The sequence below is a fragment of the Dama dama genome, chromosome 19, assembly GCF_033118175.1.
Source record: "Dama dama isolate Ldn47 chromosome 19, ASM3311817v1, whole genome shotgun sequence".
Lineage (NCBI taxonomy): Eukaryota > Metazoa > Chordata > Mammalia > Artiodactyla > Cervidae > Dama > Dama dama.
In genome coordinates this window covers 60,348,456-60,367,354 of record NC_083699.1, presented here as the reverse complement: position 1 = coordinate 60,367,354, position 18,899 = coordinate 60,348,456, and the positions used below count along the sequence as shown (strand labels likewise).

The following is an 18,899-nucleotide window of genomic DNA, read 5'->3' as shown; positions in this document are numbered from 1 at the left end:
AACAATTTTTTTCAATCTTTTTGGAATATCAAGACAAAACTCAAATATTATTTTCAATCTGTCACATTTTTAAAAATCCAAGAATATATTGAATCCATAGTTATGGTATATATTACTATGAATTAAACCCCACCAAAAAAGTACTTTAGAATACCAAAATAAAGAGATCTAAATCACAATTTTTACTTCTTAGAAATTTATTTTTAAAAAAACTGGTGACATAAGACATATATTAAACAAGTAAAGAACATGATCATGAATAACAGTCTACTGGCAGATTTTGGGAAGCTGGGAAAGAGTTCTGTAACATGATGATGAGGGAAGAGAAAAGCAAGTGAGTCCTATTTGATGTGTAATTTGAGGTGATATCTACCAACTGTAGTGGTCTGCAGCCAATTTAAAACTGGTCAGAAACACACAAATCTAGAACTTAAAATTAATGGCTTTATCACAGACATGTGAAAAGATGCTCAACATTATTAGTCATCAGGGAGGGTGTTAGTCATTCAGTTTTGTCCAACTCTTTGCAAGCCCACGGACTGTAGGTAGGACTATAGAAGCCTGTCAGGCTTCTCTGTCCATGGGATTTTCCAGGCAATAATACTGGAGTGGGTTGCCATTTCCTCCTCCAGCGGATCTTCTCAATCCAGGTATTGAACCCGGGTCTCCTGCATTGCAGGCAGATTCTTTACTGCCTGAGCCACCAGGGAAGCCCAGTCATCAGGGAAATGCAAATAAAAAACACAATGAGATATCCCCTTACACCTGTCAGAATGGCTATTATCAAAAAGATGACAAATAACAAGTGTTGGTGAGGAGATAGAGAAAAAGGAATACTTGTGTACTGTTGGTAGGAATGTAAGTTGGTGCAGGAGATTCCTCAAGAATTAAAAATAGAACTACCATATGATGATGCAGGATTCCACTTTTGGGTATTTTTCCAAGGGAAAAAGTGCCACTAACACAAAAAGATATATGCACCCCTATGCTTATTGTAGTATTATTTACAACAGCCAAGATATAGAAGCAAACTAAGTGTTCATTGATAGGTGAATGGATAAAGAATATGAGGTATACACACACACAACAGAACATTACTCAGTCATAAAAAAAGAATAAAATATTTCCATTTGTGACAAAGTGGATGACCTAAAGAGTGTTATGCTGACTGAAATAAGACGAGAAAAACAAATACTGTATGATTTCTCTCATATATGGAACCTAAAAAATCAAAACAAATGAATAAACATAACAAAACAGAAATAGACTCATAATACAGAAAACAAATAGCTGGTTGCCAGAGAGGAAGGGGTCAGAGGATGAAATAAGTGACGGAGATTAAGAGGTACAAACTTCCACTTACAAAATAAATGAGCCAGGGGGATGAAATGGACACCACAGGAAACAGTCAATAGTGTAGTAATAACTTTGTATGGTAACAGATAATAACTAGACCTATCATGGTAATCATTTTATGATGTATAGAAATATGGAATCACTATACTGTAACCTGGAACTAACACAGTTTTGAAGGTCAATTATACTTCAGTAATAATTAATTAAAATAAAACTATTGGTTTTATCAATTATAAGTACCTACTAGAGGAATTATTCAATTTTTGTCCAAGCTACATAGAGATATACTTTAGATATACATGAAAAATGTTAAATAATATGGATGGTTACCATTTTATTTCGTATTTCAATTATATGGTACTGCGGAAAAATAAGTTAAACATGTCCTGGGTGGTCACAGAAAGATTTGATAATTAAAGTATATTTCATATATATAAAATAGATAACCAACAAAAACCCACTGCATAGCACAGGGTACTATCCATAACCTTTGTAATAACCTACAAAGGAAAAGAATCTGATTAATGAATATGTGTGTGTGTGTGTGTGTGTGTGTGTGTGTGTGTGTGTAAACAATCACTTTGCTGTATACCTGAAACTAACACAACACTGTAAATCAACTATACTTCAATAAAAATTAAAAGTATAATTTGATCTAGATCCCCCCAAAATGGTAGAATTCAGAAAGGAGAGGAGTGAATTGGTCACTTCATTAGGAACCTGCATGTGGATGTTTCAGACATAATTAGAAAGCAGCAAGCAGGACGATAAGCTAATTGTGCCAGTCAAGCAGTATTTTATTGGGGATAAAATAGAGATATGTTGCAGAAGGATTCAATATGTGATAAGGGTTTCAGAAGTTATCCTAGAAGCAGAAAGAAGCCATTAAAGGTTTCTCAATGAAGAGAGTGAAACAGTAATAATGTCAGTACTGAATCATATGCTCTAGCCTACATCTGGCCAGGCTGCAGTGCCCTTTACCCTTGACCAGGCTCTCCACATCTGTTCCCAGAATTCCTGTCTTGCTCCTTCTCACCCCAGTCACCCTGTGGGCAGTCACAGGAGGCAGGGATTAGAGATTTATTTTCACACCTGTATTCTCAGCTCATCATTCTGTTTAATACATGTCCTTGGAAAAGAGTGTGAGTTGTGTTCTAGCCCTACACTCTGGGGTGGGGCCCACGAGTCTGGGAACAAACAGTTCCTAGGAAAACTAGCATCCTAGATTTAAGAACATCCCAGATTTAAGAACAGTTGGACAAGGGAAGCAAGAAATCAGTAGTACTTGGTGCTCTTATCCACCCTTAGGCACATGACCGGGAATCAAAGGTTCTGCTCACAAAAAGAGAATTCAATTTTGAAATTTTGATAAATATGGACTCAAAAGCCTTCTTGTCATTTAGGTTACCTGTATCTCTCTGACTATCCTTTCTTCCAGTTCCTTCTTTTTCAAACCTCTCAAATTTGCTTGGTCTTCTCTCCGATTGACTTGCCCGTTTGGTTTTGGAGTATTTAGAGGGCTTCATGAGTCTATAGGAGGATATCTTGTGATCACTCTGAATGGCATGAACTACAATAGTATCACTTTCCAATGAATCACGAAATCTGGGGGAAAATAAGGACTTGTCACCATTTCAATCATGCTACACAATTATTACACAATAAAATAAGATCACAATGTACTATGCTGATAAGCAATACCATTATATCATGTTGAGTCCAAAATTCAACCATGTATATACCAACAAGGATGTAGTGGAAGTTGAATAGCACTTAAAGTAGAATTTTCTAATGAAAATACTAAACATCTCATTATTAACAGCATACCATGGTTTTGCCAGTATGTAGAAGAGTCAAAATTTTCAAATAGGCTGCAGTTTATGGTAAGTGGATCATATTAAACTCTGAGGAAGTGCAATTCATTTTCCTATTATCTCATATAGTATATATACAAAATAATACATATTTCATATAAAGTGAAGTGAAGTCGCTCAGTCGTGTCTGACTCTTTGTGACCCCGTGGACTGTAGCCTACCAGGTTCCCCCATCCATGGGATTCTCCAGGCAAGAATACTGGAGTGGGTTGCCATTTCCTTCTCCAATTTTTCTCCATATTTCTCCACTTTTCTTCATATTTCACACAGTTTCTCCATATTTCATATAGATAATAGATGGGGAGATGATAAATGTATATCATATATTACCCTATTTTCTCTATAAAAACATTAAGCTCAGGAGTTCATACTACTTTCTGGTTCACCTTCCTCTTAGAGCCTACAGAGATTTATCTTTAAAAAGTTCTTCATCAATTTCATTGTTGCTATTTTTTGGCAGCAGTTCACATTTCCTCATCTTTTAACTTTAGGATTTAATTTAATTTATTTATGTAATCATTCCTTTCGATGTCTGTTGCATCTAAGTTGATTTATACATTCAACATAATGGTTACCTGACTTTTGAAACAAGCATCACTACAATCTAGTGAGGAAAGAATGTACCTATCAGCAAATGAAAGTAGGTCAACCAGATATCACTATAGAGACAAAAGACACTTGATCTCTCTTACAGCACCCACAAAAATTATCCAAGACAGAAAACAGCAAAATAGTAGAGCTTCTAGAAGAAAATGGAGGATTATTTCATGAACTGGAAATAGGCTAAGAATCTTTAACTACCGTAAAAGCACTAACCATAAAAAGTTAGGGAAAATATAGGGACTTTTCTGGTAGCCCAGTGGCTAAGACTCCACACTCCCAATGCAGGGGGCTCAGGTTTGAACTCTGGCCAGAGAACTAGATCCTACATGCTGCAAGTAAGACATGGCACAGCCAAATAAATTTATTTTTTAAGTTAGTGAAACTGTTGATAAACTGAAAAGAAAAACACCAGTAAACAGAACTTTGTCAAAATTAAAAACTTCTGTTCAAAAAGACACTATAATGAAGATGAAAAGACAAGCTACAGAGTAGAGCAAGATATTTTACATGCATGCACGGATATGTCACTATATACATGTGTCACATATATGACAAAAGTCTCATCTAGAATATGACTACCACAACCCAAGTTTTAAATGAGCAAAAGACTTGAACAAACATCTAATGAAAGAGGATATACAAATAACCAATAAGTATAGGAAAAGGGAGTGAAAATTGTCACTCATCCAGGAAATGTCAATTTAAATCACATTGACACACTACTACAGAATAACTGAAATGTAAAGATCTGACACTGCCCAGTGATGGCAAGCATGAGTGTTACAGGTTGAATTGTGTCACCTAAAAAGAATATGTTGAAGTCCTAGCCATCCCAGGTGGCTCAGATAATACGACCTTATCTGAATAAAGTCTTGACAGAGGTAATCAAGTTAAAATGAGATCATTAGGGTGGATCCTCATCCAACATGACTGGTATCCTTATAAAAAGAGGGAACTTGGATGAGCACAGAGGGAATTTATCTAAAGAGACAGAGAGAATTCCATATAAAGACAGAAGGTTTGGAATGTTATATCAGCAAGCAAACTGAAATAAGTGCTGAGCATGGGTCTAGGCATGGAGGCTTCAGTAGCTGTGGCATGTAAGTACAGTAGTTGTGGGTCACAGGCTCCAGAGTGCTGATTCAGTAACAGTGGCACAGGGCTTAGTTGTCTCCAGCATGTGGGATCTTCCCAGATCAGCAATTGAACCTGTGTCCCCTGCATTGGCAGGCAGATTCTTTACCACCAGGGAAGCCTGCTCACTGCAGCTGGAGAAAGCCTGCACACAGTAACAAAGATCCAGCACAGCCACAAATAAATAAGTCTAGGGGGAAAAAAAGTGCTTATGTCAACCAAAAGGCATATACGCAAGAATGTTCATAGCAGCATTATTCACTGTAGCCAAAAATAGAAACAACTCAAATATCCATCAGTAGTTAAATGGATGAATAAACTGTGGTATAACCATTGAATAGAATACCACAAAGTAATGAAAACTGCTACCTGCATCAACATGGATAATTTTAGGCATGATACTGCATAAAAAAAGCCAGATACAAGAGAGTTCATACTGAAGCTTTCCATATATATGAAAGTTCACAGACACGACTAATCTATGGTGATAAACATTCATCTTTGGAGAGTAAATAGTGGGAGGAGGACACAAGGGAACTTTCTGGGGTGCTACAAATGTTCTTAATCTAGGTAGTGGATATTTGTGTTTATATATCTACAAAAATGTATTGAGATTTATGTATGTAAATTATATCTAAAAAAAGGCAGAAAGTAAAAGCAGTCTCTGGGAAGTCACATTAATGCATGAGAGGAATCAGATAGGAAGTCGTCATCTTTCACTACAAGTCCTTTGCCTCTACTTTGTTTTTGATGCTTCTGGGGTGATTTAGTGGTAAAGAATCTGTCTTCAGTGTAGGAGACGTGAGTTTGATCCCTAGGTTGGGAAGATCCCCTGCAGAAGGGAATGGCAACCCCTTCCAGTATACTTGCCTGGGCCAGCGGACTATAGTCCATGGGGTTGCAAAGAGTTGGACTCGACTGAGCATGCACACATACATACTGTGTTAATTAAATATAAGATAAATAATTTGTCACAAACTGAAAACAAATACATATGACATAATTTGGTTTGTAAAAATTTTGCAGATTTAAATGAGAAAGGAATGAACTCAGGGAGACAGCAGCAGTGACGAGAGGATTACTTGAGTTTTAGGAATTAGTAGGTACTGTAGGAGACTGACTATCTGACCACTTCCATAAAACCACTGGAAACTACTTTATTCAAATATCTGTTCATAAACATCTTGACTTGCAGGAAATATGGGTCCTACCTATTCTGTAGCTTCTTTAGGCCAAGCTGGTGTTTCTCCTTTTCCCAAGCCAATTCCTTTTCCACTCGTTGAATTTTGTTAGCTGTTTTCTTTCCAATCTCAGCACGAATTTTGGAATCTAGATCAAAATCCTGCAGATAAGTAGACTTGTTCACCAAAATGGGTACTTTTATCAATGGACTTTAGCAATCCTATTTCATACATAAATATAGATATTTAAGGTTTGTCCTCCATTCCAACATCATAACTCTCTCCTAAATATCACTCTCTCATTCTAGACACCACAGACTGATTTTACTGTCACAAAATGTGGAGAAAAGTTCTTAGAAATAATTAACAATGATGAAACAGAGTTACATATTGAAAGATTTGTCCCATAATAAAAAGCAATGAATGTCAACAGAACATTTGCAGAGTGTACCAAGTTTAAAAAAAAAAAAGAACTCTCTCTACCCCAAAGCAACTACTATTACACAACTAGCTGTGCACAGGGTAGAAGTTCATGGCACATGTTCATCAGCTGAACCTCCCCTCCCTTGTGACCCCACCTAGGAAAGGCTGTAATGTCTTTGGGGACTTGCTGATAAAACCAAGTCTGGCTTGAATATTCTTCACCAAAGGGGCCATTTTCCCCATGAGGATACTTAGGGACCTCATGTTTCTTTACTTCACTACTGGAAAAATAACAGGGCCCTCATTCACACTAAATTGCAAGTAATTATTTTTTCCAGATGTGTTGGTGCTTCTAGTAATGATGTATGTAAAATGATCAGCCACAGAACTTGCCCCAGTTGTTCTTTATTTTGGATTAAGTCACCCATATTCTGCAAGTGTCAACCCTTTTATTAATATAATAACAAACATCTTTTAACCATTAAGTTGGTCTTTTCACCAATATGAGTTTATCAATGTGATTTCACCAAATTTTTTTTTTTTAATGAAATTGGCTAAGTGCTTCTAGAATTATAGGACTGGGTAATCCATGGGTATAGTCAAGAAAATAAATTCTGAGCTTTTATTTGATTAGGCTCTTGATAGTAATTGCATTTAAGATAACAAAAATGGGGAAAAATAATTACTAACAGGTAGAAGTGGTTGTCCCATTTGGGTCACACCGAGAAGCTTTTTTGGGCTTCCCTGGTGGCTCAGAAGGGGTTGTCAATAAAGCACAAGAGAAAAATTTAATAAAAAATCAGCTTAATTTGGCGACTGTCCCCATAGCTACAAATATACTGTTATTTTTTAGTAACTTTGTGGATGAACCAACTTTTATCTTTTCAACAGAGCTGGTGAATTATACAAAAGAAATCAGAGAGAATCAAATTATATAGTACGTGCCTATCCAACAGATAACTTGGTTAGGTATGATAAGGTTTGATAACCAGATTCAAATTTATATTTATCTTATTACCAAAAGCACGTGAATTAGCTAAATCCAAAAGTAAACTTTGTACAAAGAGACTCATCTACATCCAAACCAACTTGTGTGACAAGTTCTATAGTAGTTTAGCTGCTGCCAAAACACTGACCATCCAGGCAAGGGAAATTTAAAGATGGCTTTAAGTGTTCCTACTTGTTGGTCAAATAGCAGTCTCGATTCAGAAACAGTATATGTTAAAATTAAAATCAAATTTATTTGAGGCTTACTGTCCGTTTAAACTGCATATGTTTGGGTAATTCTTCATTCATCTGTAGTAGTTTCTGCAATTGATTTCTTAAAGCTTTGATCTGTTCTCTCTTTCCAGCCTTGATTTCTTCTACTTCTTTCATTAACTTGTCATGTTCTCTTTTTCTTCTGGCATTCTCAATACTGAAAATAGAAATTTAAAAAGATAACATATCTTTAATATAGAAATAGCAGAAAGAAAACTAGTATCTAATAATTTGGAAACTCATTCAGCATGGCCAACTTTGTTAAAATGTTGATGTGTTTTGCAAAAGCCCAGACCTAGTAGGTATTGATCAAAAATCCCCATACCTGTAGGCTTTAGGATCTTCAATATCTTCTGGAATTGGCTCCGTTTCCATTCCAAACTGTAGGAGAAGGAATGAAAGGTTAGCCCCTTTAAATTGTATATTTCCCTTAAAAGACTCAGTAAGTAGTAAATCGAGGGTTTTTCTCTTCTAACAATTGGAGGCCCGGAAAGTACTTTCACAAAAAAATAAACTAGGGAAAAAATTTATATTTGTTTTTACTTCAGTTAAAGGTGTAAATAGAAAAAGAAACCCAATCCCATGTATGCAAAATGTTAATATCATCACATTCCACTTCCAAATAGGAATTATTGATATTCATGTGTTACTAACAAAAATACAGCAAAAGAAATCCTCAAGGTCATTTATTTTCAAATACTTTTTTAAAAGCATTCCTTTCATATATTTCCTTCAAAATACCTCATGCATATGCAATGAAAAATTTCAAATACATATATTTTAAAAATTTTAGGTGTTTCACTTGACCTTATCAAAAACATTCAGTGGGAAATACACAGAATAATATAATCCCTCTCCTTGAGAAGGATATGAAATCAGAAATATGACTCTCCTTTAGAAAGGAAGCTTAAATTAAGAAGTACCATGAAGTAAATCACTTAAAAGTACTTTGTTTAATAGAAGTTCTGTGCTTAAAAATGTCTTAGGGTGCTGAAGAGGATTTACAACCCAGTGAATGAAACAAAAAGTCCTAGTTTTCTAGCTAACCAGTTCTTAAGTAAAATTGAACTTATTTTCTATTCTCTTCCATACCACATAGGTCTTTGTTTTGCTGTCATTTGTTGTAAAGAAATAATGATTCTCTTTTGATCAAGTTGGTTTTTTAAGTGCTAGTCTTGATACACATAAAATATAAATTACATTTATATAAGACAAGATCCATGACTTTCATAAAGTGAAGTTATAAGTCATGACTAATGTCAGAGACAAGGGATAGCTAATACATTTTAGTTACCATTAATCACTTAGGACAGAACTTGACTGAACTTTGTTTTTTTATTTCTCAGAGCTAAGCCCCTTGCTTCTCCCGTATCAGTTGCAATTTGCAAGACTTGATACTAATAACAGCCAACCATCTCCTGACATCTGCTGTTTACAGCAAATAAGTTAAACAGATGTGCTTCCAAAGAGTTCCAAAACACCGATTTTTCTCAATTCTGACTGCACTCTAAAACCGTTGGGGCTGGGGAAGGGACAAGTTTTTAAAAATACAGATGGTCTCTGACTTACGATGGTCAACTTAATGACTATTTGACTTTATGATGGTGCAAAAGCAATATGCATTTGGTAGAAAGCATACTTCAAGTTTGGAATTTTGACCTTTTCCTGGCAAAGGACATGCAGTACATCCTCCCTCAAAATGCTGGCAGCTGCTGCAGCCACACAACCACAAGGGTAAAGAACTGGTACCCTCACCACTGGCTGTACCCACAAAACCATTATGTTCACTTCAGTACAGTATTCAACAAATTATATGATATAGTCAACACTTTATTATAAAATAGGCTTTGCAGTAGATGATTTTGCCCAACTGTACACCAATGTAAGTGTTCTAAGCACATTTAAGTTAGGCTAGGCTAAGCTGTGATATTAAGTAGCTTAGATGTATTAAATGCATTTTCAACCTAAGATATTTTCAATTTATGATGGGCTTATCAGGACACAACCCTATTGCATCATAGGTTGAAGAAGATCTGTACTAATGCCTGGGACTCACTTTCTGAGATTCTGACCTAATTGCTCTTGGGTGGGGCTCAGGCGTCAATGCTTTTAAGAGCCCCTCAGTTATTCTAAAATATGTTAAGAACCTCAGACTGGTGCAGAGCTTAATTTTTGTACTTTGCACATTCTATTCTGTCTGATTTTGCCTTCTTAGAGGCTGCTTCAGCGACTTAAACACTAATTGCAGTCACAAATAAAAGGAGATCATTATAAAAATGTGCAATGGATTTTTTCTATTCAGTATGGGTTTCAATAGAGAGTTGGTACTAAGTAGAAGGATAAAGATTTTCTTCTTGCTCATCTATTTTGTCTTCTGGAAACTTTCTCTTTCTGAGCTGGATCTCTTTAGACAACAGTTCATTTTCCAAATTTTGCTGCAGTTAATAGAAATGAAAATTTACCTGCTCAAATCTTCCCTTACCTTCTCTGCATGTTCTTTTGAAATGGGTTACCTGTTAAATAGGAAGCTGATGTGTTCACAGGAGTTTTACCTTTGGTCGAATACAATTCATTCTTTACAAGCAATTGTAACAGTTATTAGTGATTTTAGCCAAAGGAATCACTTTGATAACAGAAAATTTAGGTCTTGTGATAGGGTAAAGGGATATAATTTGGGGATCCAAACCTTTAATCTTCTTTACAAAGTCAGTAATGTATTCTTTTTAAGAATACAATAATTTGACTGAGTCTTTGATAACACTGTCACATTCTAATAGTAAAGACGATAATACTTTTACAATCCCTTTCAAAAGTACAAATTATGGTATACATCCCACATGTGCCTCTTCAATAAGTGAATGAATAAATAGAAAGCAAAATATATCTGAAAAAAAAACTGTGCATCCTGAAAACAAAACTTTGCAAAGTGATGGAGACAGAAGAATTAACAGTCTTTTTACTTGAGGGACTTCTATACCTTTAAATAATAAATCAAATGACTAAAGTAATAAGGTGAATTCAGTATCTTTAGTATTTGATCACAGAGACACCAGAAAGGCCAAATTATAATACTGGTAGGAAGATTAGACTGTAAGGTATTTATATCCAAATTCATCTTTAAGTGAATGTGAACATTTTAACACCAAAACATTAAAGCAAAGTTGTTGTTACTGTTATTAGTCAGTTACATACCCTGGGAGATGGCACTCTGGCTTTCACAACTTTCTTTAACTCAAACTCAGAAAAAATGTTGAAAACAAAGATATTACTATCTGCTCCAGCAGTCACCAAGAAGCGGTCATCAAAGCTAGTAGAGATGGCATTAACACGTCCATAATTATTGTCATGCATATTGAAGTGCCAATAGTCCTCCATGCTGGTCAATGAAGGATCATTCTTACTTAGGATATATACTCGAATCGCTCCATTTTGCATTCCACAAAACATCATTTCTTGGTTAATACTATGAAACACAAGGAAAGTACATTGTTCTTCATATTAATCTGAAAATGTTTAATTTTAAATTAATCGACAAACAGCTAAAGTTTTAACAACAAAGATGTTATGGAGTAAATTGTGTCCCCACAAAATTCAGATGCTGAAGCCCTAAAAAACTATGGCAGCTCTAGTAAACTAATACAAAAGGGTAGAAGGACAAAAAGACAATTTGAAATCTGGAGCTATTATATTTAGTCTTTAAAAGAATGATCAGCATATATGCTTAATTCTCAATTATTCAATTTGTGATTTCTCCAGAACCATTGTAACATGGAACTTTTGTTATCTGACCATGCAGTAGCATCCTCCTAAGTAACAAAAAGAAAATTGATACAATTCAGTTGTGTAATAAGTTCTGACAGAATGTTTGATAGAAGGGTTGAAGTAGTTTCAGGATTAGCTTTGACTCTACTTTAGTCATTTGATTTAACTAAAAATTAAAAAATTGAGTATTCCTCCATTTGGACAGATCTTTAGAAATGGTAATACTCATGATGGAAAAAACAGACAATAATGGGATGCAGTTTTTTTTTTTTTTTTTTAAGAATGCTGAAATTCTGGTCACCTGAAAGTGATAGTTGTGATGGGATTATCCTCTGTATCCTCAAGAAGACGGAAATCAAAAGGTTCATCTTTCCTTACTGTGTTATCACTGCTTTTGTCATCTGGAGGGAATTCACAGTGATATAGAAAACCAGAATCATAGCCACCCTAAAAAAGAGTGAAACAACATAGAAGATAGTACCTGAACATAAGACACATATGAACACATGAGGAGTTTTTGATAATTTCAAATTTTAACACATACAAGAGATGTCTTTAAAACATGTATTTTATATAATTTCTATGATTATAGATAAGTTTTATGAAGCATGTCTATTATTCATTTATATTCAGCCATACAATTATAAAAATAAAATATCTTACAATGATTTGTTCCCACTTAAAACACAAGAGAGATATCACTTCTATCTACATACTGAATTCCATTTTATTTCAAGGATTATTCAGTATAAGTAGTATTTAATAATAGAGTTTTGTAGATCATGGTTTTCAGAGATTTCCAGTCTAGGACATTTTTTTTTTTTTCTCCCTAAGGCAATTGCTAATCTTGAAAAAGGCAGCTGAGAAATTAAGAAGCTGAGCAATCTGTAGTTTCATGGGCTTAGAAAAAGGCAAAGAATTCCCAGGGTCCTCCAAGAAGAAGGAGCCATTGTAAACACACCTTCCACTGGGCTTTCCATTGCAATCCCACATGTATGAATAAACTAGAAACAGACCGGTCCTCACAGAAAGAAAACCTAATTTCAAGTCATCTCAGTCACTGATTGGATGAAACTGACCTAGGGTTTCTAGTTGCTTTCCAGAACTGAAAATAAATTTCCAGGCAATAATAGCAATATACAGAGACTCAAGTTGACGCTACAGTTTTTTCACAAAGTCTAGCATTCAATTAAAGAGAAAGAAAAAAAGCAACTAAGTGTATTAACAAAGTCTTGACTGAAAATCAAGAGATAAAAACAGATCCAAGAAATAAAATTATAAGAAATATTGATAGAGGTGTTTCCAAAATGGACTCCAAAACAACTATGATTAATATATTTAAGGACTTTTGAAGGCAGAAAATTTTAGAAGTCAACTAGGATCTATAAAAAAGTAGATAGTGGGAAAAATGAAAATTCTAGAACTGAAAAATAAAATGACAGAAATTAGAATTCAATAGATTGGTTTAAAAACAATTAGACACAGCCAAAGCTAGAGTTATGAAACTGAAACAGAATCAGAAAAAATAGACTAAGGCAGGAGAGAGAAGATAAAGATGTAAATTTTTTTTAAAAAGGAGTGTAAGATCTGTATGAGGCATAATGATAAGGATTAATTTATACAAAATTGGAATTCCACAAGACCAATAATATGGACTAGAAACAGTATTGTGGTTTATAAATGTCTGAGACTTTTCTAAAACTGAATAAAATGCATTAAAGTACAAGAAATGCCAATTACCCACAAGCAAGATATATGAAGAATTTATACCTTTTAACATGAATTTCATAAAACTCCTAGAAGAGAGCATAGGCAAAACATTCGTTGACATAAATGATACCAATGTTTTCTTAGGTCAGTCTCCCAATACAATAGAAGTAAAAATAATAATAATAATAATGAAAACAAATGGAACCTAATCAAACTCACAAGCTTTTGCACAGCAAAGGAAACCATATAAAAAACAACAACAAGTCAGCCTATGAACTCCTGAAGCTCAATTCCAGAAAAATAAATGACCCAATCAAAAAATGGGCCAAAGAACTAAACAGACATTTCTCCAAAGAAGACATACAGATGGCTAACAAACACATGAAAAGATGCTCCACATCACTCATTATCAGAGAAATGCAAATCAAAACCACAATGAGGTACCATTACACGCCAGTCAGGATGGCTGCTATCCAAAAGTCTACAAGCAATAAATGCTGGAGAGGGTATGGAGAAAAGGGAACCCTCTTACACTGTTGGTGGGAATGCAAACTAGTACAGCCACTATGGAAAACAGTGTGGAGATTTCTTAAAAAACTGGAAATAGAACTGCCATATGACCCAGCAATCCCACTTCTGGGCATACACACCGAGGAAACCAGATCTGAAAGAGACACGTGCACCCCAATGTTCATCGCAGCACTGTTTATAATAGCCAGGACATGGAAGCAACCTAGATGCCCATCAGCAGACGAATGGATAAGGAAGCTGTGGTACATATACACCATGGAATATTACTCAGCTGTTAAAAAGAATTCATTTGAATCAGTTCTAATGAGATGGATGAAACTGGAGCCCATTATACAGAGTGAAGTAAGCCAGAAGGATAAAGAACATTACAGCATACTAACACATATATGTGGAATTTAGAAAGATGGTAATGATAACCCTATATGCAAAACAGAAAAAGAGACACAGATGTACAGAACAGACTTTTGAACTCTGTGGGAGAAGGTGAGGGTGGGATGTTTCGAAAGAACAGCATGTATGTTATCTATGGTTAAACAGATCACCAGCCCAGGTGAGATGCATGAGACAAGTGCTCGGGCCTGGTGCACTGGGAAGACCCAGAGGAATCGGGTGGAGAGGGAGGTGGGAGGGGGGGTCGGGATGGGGAATACGTGTAACTCTATGGCTGATTCATATCAATGTATGACAAAACCCACTTAAATGTTGTAAAGTAATTAGCCTCCAACTAATAAAAAAAAAAAAAAAGTCAGCCTATGGAATAGGAGAAAATATTTGCAAACAATGTGACAGACAGGTGCTTACTCTCCAAAATATACAAATAGCTCATACAACTTCACACAGGAAAACAAACAACCCAATCAAAAAATGGGCAGAAGACTTTAATAGACATTTCTGCAAAGAAGACATATATATAGATGGCCAGCAGGCATATGAAAAGATGCTTAATATCACTAATTCAGTTCAGTTCAGTTCAGTTCAGTCGTTCAGTCATGTCCGACTCTTTGTGACCCCATGAATTGCAGCACGTCAGGTCTCTCTGTCCATCACCAACTCCCGGAGTTTACTCAAACTCATGCCCATCGAGTCAGTGATGCCATCCAGCCATCTAATCCTCTGTCGTCCCCTTCTCCTGCCCCCAATCCCTCCCAGCATCAGGGTCTTTTCCAATGAGTCAACTCTTCGCATGAGGTGGCCAAAGTACTAGAGTTTCAGCTTCAGCATCAGTCCTTCCAATGAACACCCAGGACTGAACTCCTTTAGGATGGACTGGTTGGATCTCCTTGCACTCCAAGGGACTCTCAAGAGTCCTCTCCAACACCATAGTTCAAAAGCATCAATTTTTTGGCGCTCAGCTTTCCTCACAGTCCAACTCTCACATCCATGCATGACCACTGGAAAAACCATAGCCTTGACCAGACGGACTTTTGTTGGCAAAGTAATGTCTCTGCTTTTTAATATGCTATCTAGGTTGGTCACAACTTTCCTTCCAAAGAGTAAGCATCTTTTAATTTCATGGCTGCAATCACCATCTGAGAAATGCAAATCAAAACTACAATGAAAACTAAAAATAGAACTGCTGTATGATTCAACAATCCCACTCTTGGGCATATATCCAGACAAAACCATCATTCAAAAAGATACATGCAACCTTATGCTCATAGCAGCACTATTCAATAGCCAAAACATGGAAACAACCTAAATGTCCATTGACAGATGGATGTATAAAGATGATGGAGTACATATGTACAACAGAATGCTACTCAGCCATAAAAAAAATGAAATAATGCCATCTGCAGCAACACGGATGCAACTAGGGCTTATGATACTAAGTGACATTAAGTCAAAAAGAGAAAAACAAATACCATGCTATATCACTAATATGCAGAATCTAAAATATGACACAAGTGAACCTATCTACAAAACAGAAACAGACTCACAGAGATAGAGAACATATTTGTGGTTGCCAAAAGGATGGGGGAGGGAAGGGCTGAGAGTGTAGGATTAGTAAATGTAAACTATTATATATAGATGGATAAACAAACATGGTCCTACTTCATAGCACAAGGAGCTATATTCAATATCCTGTGATAAACCATAATAGCAAATAATTTTTTAAAAAAAGGAATATCTATATGTATATAACCAAGTCATTTTGCTGTATAGCCAGAGATTGGCACAATATTGTAAATCAACTTTACATCAATAAAAAAAAATAAAGAATTTACACATTTTAACACAAAATCTTCAAAGCAATCAGAAAAAAAGATGCATAAGGTTACAAAGAAATAATAATAAAAAGATATAAATGGTAGAATGGAAGACAAAAGATGATAAAAATATAGTTTTGAAAATAAAATATACAGAAGAAATAAAAAAACTTAAAGGCAAAATAGGCACAATAAGGCAAAAACAAAACCCAAACTCATATATACATATATATATGTGTGTGTATATAAATAATTTTAAAATGAGGTGTGGGGGAGGATACACAGCATTAAATGCCCAAAGATCTTTTTTCTCTAGAGCTAGTAAAAGAATAAATTTATGTGAAATTATGGGTTTCAAAGGTGGTGCTAGTGGCAAAGAACCCACCTGCCAATGCAGGAGACATAAGAGACACAGGTTCAATCCCTGGTTTGGGAAGGTGCCCTGGAGAAGGGAATAGCAACCCACTCTGGTATTCTTGCCTGGAGAACTCCATGACCAAAGGAACCTGGAGGGCCATGGTACAGTTCAATTCAGTCGCTCAGTCGTGTCTGACTCTTTGCAACCCATGGACTGTAGCATGTCAGGCTTCCTTGTCCATCACCAACTCCCGGAGCTTGCTCAAACTCATGTCCATCGAGTCGGTGATGCCATCCAACCATCTCATCCTCTGTCATCCCCTTCTCCTCCCACCTTCAATCATTCCCAGCATTAGAGTCTTTTCCAATGAGTCAGTTCTTTGCATCAGGTGGCCAAAGTATTAGAGTTTCAGCTTCAGCATCAGTCCTTCCAATGAATATTCAGGACTGATTTCCTTCAGGATAGACTAGTTTCATCTCCTTGCAGCCTATGGGCCTCTCAAGAGTCTTCTCTAACACTACAGTTCAAAAAGCACCAATTCTTCAGTGCTCAGCTTTCTTTCTAGTCCAACTCTCATATTCATACATGACTACTGGAAAAACCATAGCTTTGACTAGATGGACCTTTGTCAGCAAAGTAATGTCTCTGCTTTTTAATATGCTGTCTAGGTTTGTCATAGCTTTTCTTCCAAGGAGCAAGCGTCTTTTGATTTCATGGCTATGGTACATAGGACCACAAAGAGTCAGACAGGACTGAAGCAACTGAGCATGCATATTAAAATAAGGGTATATATTATGATCTTTAGAATCACATATAATACATAATATATATTATATTTATATAATATATAATATAATTTATATATATATAAAATAATTTAATAGAGGAGGAAAATTGAGGGGGGACTACCTAATCATCTGATAGAAGGTAAAAAGGGGAACATATAACTGGAATTGGTGTGATAAATAGAAATAACAGGACAGTAGATTTAATCTAAAATATATTAGTCACGACATTAAATGTAAATGGACACAGCATTCTATTAAAATAAAGATTTTACTACAGGATTAAAAAGAAAAAGCCTAACTTTGTGCTGCTTACAAAAGATATACTTTGAAATAAGAATATCAAATGTAAAGGAAAAAGAAGAATCATCAACAGCTCTGAGTTTTGGCTTAGAAACTGGGTGGATGGTTGTTCCATTTACTGAGATGGAGATGGAGCAAGTTTGCATAGAGCAAGTGTGATTTTTAAAGTTCTATTTTGGACATATTCATTTTGAGGTGACAAGTAGAGATGTCAAGTTGGATGTTCAAGGCTGAATATGAGAGGAGAGGTCAAGACTAGAGATAAACATGAGATTTGCTGACATATAATTGATATTTAAAGCCATGGGACTAGATGAAAGCATCTAGCAAGAAGGAGGCTGCCCAAGAACTCGAACATCTTCAAGTTCTTCAAAGTAAAAAGCTAGTTCAACAAATAAGAAGCCAGCAAGAGAAGCTAAAAAGGAGTGACCTGGCCAGCAGAAAGTGGTGTCATGGAAGCCAGGCCCCCCAAAAAATGCTTTAAGAAAGATGGAAGGTCAACTCTATCACATGCTTCTGAGAGGCCAAATGGACAGAGAAGTGGCCACTGAGCTTTACAGTATGGAAATCTTTGATGATGTGAAATAGTGAAGATAAAAACCCAACTGGAATGAGTTAAAGACCAAATAGGAGATGAAGAAATGAAGCCAATGGTTACACACAACTCTTTCAAGAAGTTTTCCTATAAAGGAGCAATGGATGAGAAGAAAGGATGTTAAAGAAAAAATTTAAAGTTGATAAGTACTAGGAGCATGTTTATGTGCTGATGATAAGAAGTGAGTAAACAGAGAGAGGATGAAGATACAGGAGACCAGCTCATTTATTTCAGAAGTAAATTTCTCAAAGTAAACCTTTGAGAATGTGAGAAGGGATGGGATCAAGAGGCCATTTGGAATAGTGTCCTTGGAAAGATGTAACAGACGATTCACCAATTGTTAACAGTAGCAGACAAACTTGTATGGATCCCCACAGAACATGAGATCTAAGACAAGATAAGGAAATTCCATCTGATTGTTTTTATTTCCTCAGGGAAATGTGAGATGGGAATAACCTGGCAGTCCAGTGGTTAGGACTCAGTGCTTTCACCACGATGGCCTGTGTTAAATTCCTGACAGGGGATCTAAGATCCCGAAAGCCACACAGCACAAACAAAAACAACAAAACAGAAACAAAAAGAAAAGAAAATGTGAGGTTAGGTTATGACTAGAAATTGAGGGAAAGTGAAAATGACTGATGGGAGAAGAATTAGTGATCATTTGGAAAGTGAGAAAGTGGAACCAGCCTACAGTGTGAGCACTCTGAGATATGAGAACTATGGTCGTGGTTTCAAAACAAGGCTGGTTTTCTACAGCATCTGTGTGGTACAGGCACAGAGCTGGCAAATGAATCAAACAGGGTTAGTATCACTGTCT

At 35.8% G+C, this 18,899-nt stretch overlaps 1 protein-coding gene across 1 annotated transcript in view; it reads right to left on the bottom strand.

The window, feature by feature from the left end:
* CFAP44 (cilia and flagella associated protein 44) overlaps positions 1-18,899 on the bottom strand; it is a 128,555-nt gene that overhangs the window by 44,261 nt on the left and 65,395 nt on the right. The window contains exons 17-22 of the mRNA XM_061167209.1: positions 11,895-12,040; positions 11,024-11,294; positions 8,157-8,212; positions 7,826-7,988; positions 6,179-6,309; positions 2,765-2,961 (exon numbers count right to left, since the gene is read on the bottom strand). Of these exons, the coding sequence (XP_061023192.1) occupies positions 2,765-2,961; positions 6,179-6,309; positions 7,826-7,988; positions 8,157-8,212; positions 11,024-11,294; positions 11,895-12,040 (964 nt within the window). The remainder of the gene's footprint in view (positions 1-2,764; positions 2,962-6,178; positions 6,310-7,825; positions 7,989-8,156; positions 8,213-11,023; positions 11,295-11,894; positions 12,041-18,899) is intronic.